The 6,000-nt window shown below is 35.1% G+C and overlaps 1 protein-coding gene across 1 annotated transcript in view; it reads left to right on the forward strand.

Moving 5' to 3' along the window:
- GRIA4 (glutamate ionotropic receptor AMPA type subunit 4) overlaps positions 1–5,646 on the forward strand; it is a 467,849-nt gene extending 462,203 nt beyond the window's left edge. Inside the window, exon 16 of the mRNA XM_027849547.1 lies at positions 5,482–5,646. Within this exon, the coding sequence (XP_027705348.1) occupies positions 5,482–5,646 (165 nt within the window). The remainder of the gene's footprint in view (positions 1–5,481) is intronic.
- The last annotated feature ends 354 nt before the right edge of the window (positions 5,647–6,000 follow it).

Below are 6,000 nucleotides of genomic sequence, written 5' to 3' on the forward strand. Positions count from 1 at the left end.
CAAAAATATGGTTTTCTTGGCATGGAAAGAGCATTCTAATCATCTGCAGGGACTGAAAATAGATAAACAAGACAACAGAAAAATTTCAACTGTGACCCTACCCACAAATAAATAAATAAAAGAAAAACTTGCAATCCAGTCCATTGAAAATATCATTAAGATGTTTAAAAATAGACATGGCATCAATGCTTCCTTTTACAACATTAATATGAAAAGAATATTTTAGGTTGACTACATGACATTGTATTGTACATTCTATATAAATCCTTTTGTCTCTGAGGTTGATATCTTTAGGAAAACAAATTTCAGAGGAAAATATAGTATTGATATTCCTGTATTCTTTTAAGTCTTAGAAGCTTTCAGGGTACAAGCTAGATAACAGAAGCCTTCATAAGAAGTAGTTCTGTACTACAGTCATGCACCAAATTTTATATTTTTTTCTAAATCTTAATTAGCCTTGAAGCTCCTCTATTCTCTTGAAGTTTTTAAAATTATGCAAAAGATCAGTAGTTCCAAGACTATTATCCCTACATTAATAAGACTTTTGAAAACTGAATGTCATAAAGCAAGGAAGAACGGCTACATCCAACTGACCATCATATAAAAGAAGAAGGTCAAAACCAAGAGTAACCAGAGAAATCTAGCCCAATCCAGAGCTCACAGTGACTTAAGATGAAATATTTCCCTTTGATCAGCTCCATACAAGCACAAAACAAAATGGAAAATTAGGCTATTGATGCTAGAAGACGCAGGAATTTTGAAATATTAGAAATGAGTAACAATTGGGAAGAGGCACAGGAAGTTACTAAAGCTATATCCAAAACAAGAGTAAGTATGCTGTGTCACTTGAGCTTTTCCCTTGGTTGGCAATGTATTTATCTCTGACAATATTCCTTCTATCGCTCAATGCAATGATTCAATGGTAAAGTATTTTTGTGACTGGGGAAATGAATATTGTAATTTCTTCATAAAGGATTACAAGGGAAGATAACAACCTCAAAGATACTGTATTATATTGGTACCTACAGTGAAGCCCTAAGAAAGTAAGCTGTTGGTAATAATATGAAAAATTTGCTTCACCTAAAATTTTCAGAACATTCTTTGATAGGATTTCTGCCCAATAAACACCTTGACTACAAAGTTGTTTTTTTTTCTTAATGTTAAGTTGAAGAAATAAATCTATTCTTCAAATGCTGAAAGTAGTGACAGAACTTATTTGGTCACATAATTTAACAAAGAATATCCAGTTTATCCTATATATAAATGCCAGCATGCTTTCAATTATCTTATGTTATTCCTTGCAACAAAAGCCCATATTTTTAATACTAATACTCTCCTTAGTTATACTAGATTGGCAAAAAAAAACACCACAAAATATCCTGATCTCATAAGAATAGAAATTTAGGGTGATTAAAAGGACAATGGGACAATATATGGAGTGTGTATATATAAGCTACTTCATGTTACCAATGTACAATTGACATGTCATTGAAGTAGTATAGAAGATGTCATCCAGAAAATGTATATCTAGAAAAGGAGATGAGCCTGACATGTAGAAAGAATGACAGAACATAGATTCATAGACCAAAGACTTCAATGGTATCTATAACATGTTGAAAAGAATCAAAGACAGGACTCCATCACAATGGATCAGTCAAGAGCAAGACCATGGGCAAGAATCACACAGGAGGAGAAAGTCTGGAAGCCCAAATAAAGGACGGTGCACATCTATGAAATTATGCATCCACCAAAGAAGTAAATATGCCAAGAAACATCTAAAACAATCTCTTTCATTGGATAAAATTTAGTGAAAAGTCAAATATTCTGACCATTTCCATCCAGCAATATTGCACACCTCCAGGTGTGGATTTGTATTTAACCAGCCACAAAGAGAAATCACAAGTTGGTTGAATATCCAAGAACCTTATCCAGGACTGTGGGTTGGCACAATCTGACTCCTGTACTTAGGCAGGTTCAAACATCCCAGGACTCTTCAGAAGATCACATTAGGACAAAGAGAAACAGGGGAAAAAATAAGCTCAGGAAATCCAGAGTTGTCCTAAAGTGTATTCTCTGGGGAATCAATGACAATAGATAATACCTAACTACAACCCTGTGAGTTAATTATAGTTTTCCTCATTTTTCATTGTTGAGGAAACTGAGGATCAGAGAGATGACTTATCCAAGATTATACCAAATGAAAAAAGCTAACGCTTAGAAAATGTGTCAGTGAGTATAGCCATGGAATGGTGCACATATAGAATATTTGAAATGGAAAAACATAGTGATCAGAAAAAAAATAGAGATCAGAGGAATAAATAAAAATAATAGCTAAAATTTTATATAATGCTTCAAGGTTCAGGAAGTAATTGACTTGTATAATTTCCTTTGATCCTCACAACAACTCTTTGAAGTAGGTACTCTAATGCCTATTTTAAAAAGGAAGAAAATGAGACATAGAGAAGTGGAATGACTTACCCATGTTCACACAAGTTGTAAGTATTAAAGGCAGGATTCAGACCTAGTTGTTTCCTAACTCCAAGTCCAGCTTACTTTCTTTAAAACCAAGGTTCTTGAAGGAGTATTACAGATCATATTGTTCTAGTCCTTCATTTTAGAGATGAGAATTGAGGCCCAGAAGGGTCAAGGGACTTGTCCAAGATGACACAGGTGATAGGACTGACATGTGACCTGGGTCATCTGATTTCCACATCACCGATGTTTCTACTAATGCACATGCTCACTCCCAAACGCTATCATTTTACAAATGAGAAAACCTAGAAACAGACAGAGAAACTGAGTTTGCCAAAGTCATACAGCAGGCAGATCCAGGGTGTATTGACCTCTAACATCACATAGGTACCCCTTAAAGAACAGTTCCCCCCCAAAATATCGTATCAACAGTATCTGAATGTTGAAAGAGAACTGAGAGGTCATCTAGATAACCAAAGTATCAATCCTGTTTACAATGTTCCTAATACCTCTACTTAAAGACTTCCAATGACAGGGAATCCACTGTTTATTAAAGCATGCCATCCCATTTTGGGGACTGCAATCATTCTTAGGAAGTTTCCCTTTTTATTGAATTCAAACCTCTCTCCCTGAAACTTCTGTCATAGCCCTACCTTTTTTTTCTAATTTTTAACATTTTTATTTAAATTTTTGAGTTTCAAATTCTATCCTCTCCCTCCCCTCCCCACTCCCTGAGACAGTAAGCAATCAGATCTAGATTATATGTGTGCAATTATGTAAACATTTCCATATTAGTCATTTTGTACAAGAAGACTCAAATAAAAGAAAAAAAATGAAAGAAAGAAAAAAGTGAAAAATAGCATGTTTCAGTCTGTATTCAATCAATATCAGTTCTTTCTCTGGGGGCAGATAGTATATTTCATCACCAATCCTTTGGAATTGTCTTGGATCATTGTATTGCTGAGAATAGCTAAGTCACTCGCAGTTCTTCACTGAATAATATTGCTGTTACTGTGCACAACATTCTCCTAGTTCTGTTCACTTAACTGTGCTGAATCAGTTCATGTAAGTCTTTCCAGGTTTTTCTGAAATCATCCTGCTTGTCATTTCATATTGCACAATAATATTCCATTACAATCATATATCACATCTTGTTTAGTCATTCCCCAACTGATGAGTCCTGTCTTTCATAATCAAGTAGGACAAGTCATCTATACAACAGTTCTCCAAATATATGAAGATAGATATCATGCCTCACTAAACTTCTCTTCTCTGGTCTAAAAATTCCCAGTTCCTTTAATGGTAGTTGTATGACATACTGCAAACCTTTGAGAAATAGGGTCACATTAGAACAGGGATGGAAATAGACAAATTAAGAGCTCATTTTTCAGTTCCTTTATTCATCTTTATCTACTATTCTGCTCCTCCTGCATGTGTGGAATCTCAGCTTCCTTTTCATTTACATTTGGAGAGTAGTTCATCTAGGCCAAAGTTAGCTATGTGTTTATTGCATTCATTTAGAGTATAATTTATCAATTTTATGTCTGCTTTAAAAAAGCATATGCCTAGTGTATATTTTCCATCTATGACCATGGCATTTCCCTCCCCAAAGCACTAATTCCACAGGGATTAGATGAAGATCTCCAAATAGATGAGGAATACTGCTCTTTTTCTTCATACTTTTTGTTACCCTTGTTAGCTATAGCTACCAACTGCAAAGCTGTTAGCCAGTCAGTCAGGGTCACATGTCCATTTCTAACAGTACTACTCAAAGCTGACTCTGAGTCACTTGAGGGCAAAATGTGTGAAACCAATTAGATTTCTTACCTGGACTCTGTCACTAACAACCTATGCACAGGTCACTTCACTTTTCTGGGGCTCAGTTTTATTATAAGTAAAATAAGTTAGAACAAATGATCTCTAAAGGTCCTTTCTACTTATAAAAGGTTTGTGGTTTTAATACCTTCAGTATTCATACAAAGTAAGTACAGGCTAAAGGATTTCCTGAAGAAATTAGCAAATCCAGAAACAACAACAGAAACAATAGAAAAATAAAATAAAATAATATATAAAAATTTCTCTTCTGGACTGAGATGAGTCAAATGATTGACTTTATATTCTCTCCCTATTAACTTGCCTCTTTTAGAAGTTAACATTCAAACTCAGGTCTTAGAAACAATGAAAAGATCTCAGTAAGAATAATATAATAAATTTTCATAATACTACTGCCTACTTCTCTTATTGTACATTTTTATAGCAAGTAGCTATAGCAAGAAATTTTGGGCCAAAGATACTAGAGGAGGAATTCAGAGGCCTGCCCCATAATGGTCAGTCTGGGGAAGTGTCCCTATTGATGGTCTTCCATGCATATTGACATATTCTCTCTTAATACGTATCCCTCTATAAAAATTCTCTTTAAAAATCTATACTTAAATGTCCATACTCAGCATGTAGTCAGCTGTACGTCAATACTTGTGCTGTTTGGGTCATGTCATTAAGTGGTGTGAATGAATGAAGATGTTTGTGGAGATCTGTTTAGTTAGAAGAGGACTTGGCATAAGTTGCAGCTATGTATAGGTTATATAGACTGTTGATCACATTTTTGAAAGAAGAATTTTTCTATTTAACTTATATAGCTAAGAAAGGACAAGGACACATATATACATATATAATATTTAAAAGTAAGTTCAACTTAATCTTGATTAAGGTAGGCTATTCAACATAGAGTTGCTTAGGCTAAGGAAGCTACCCTCACTGCTAAGTAAATCCTTGTTTTGCATTTGCCTTAAACTTAATTGTTTTTTCTAAAAATTATATTATCACAATCTCTAAATTGACTTTTTCCTGATGTAGCTGAATGTTTTTTATATGCACTTCTTCTAAAACCAAAAATATATGAAAATGCAGATGTCTAAATATTAACATTTTGGTGTTTGTTGTATCACATCCTGCCAATAGAATAGAAATATTGTAACACTTTTTTCCCTGTTTCCTTTCCATGCAACCTAGCTGACCTTTTCTGAAGCCATAAGAAACAAAGCCAGACTATCCATCACAGGGAGTGTTGGAGAAAATGGCCGTGTATTGACTCCCGACTGCCCAAAAGCTGTACACTCTGGAACTGCAATTAGACAAAGTTCAGGATTGGCTGTAATTGCATCGGACCTACCATAAAAACCAAAAAAATAATTGAGTGCCTTAATTAAAACTGTGTTGGTGACTGATGGAAACACAGCACAGCCTGTCCCGACATGGGAGTGTCATTGATAAGCTCCGAAATTTGGCTGAGAACGGGAAGTACGTCCAAATGCGCCAGACATCATCAGCAACAATGTGTGCATGAGCTCAGCTCGGAAACCCAAACTCAGATTTTATATCAGGAAAATTCATAATTTAGATTGTTGGGGGGTGGGAGGGGCGGGAGCTGGGACGGGTGTATTAACAGCAACAAATTTCACTCGAGTGGACTTAAACTAATAAGACTTGCCAATTAGCGCATTAAACTGTGAAGGACTTGCTCAGAAAGGA

Source organism: Vombatus ursinus, unplaced genomic scaffold, assembly GCF_900497805.2.
Source record: "Vombatus ursinus unplaced genomic scaffold, bare-nosed wombat genome assembly UNPS02007612.1, whole genome shotgun sequence".
Taxonomy (NCBI): domain Eukaryota; kingdom Metazoa; phylum Chordata; class Mammalia; order Diprotodontia; family Vombatidae; genus Vombatus; species Vombatus ursinus.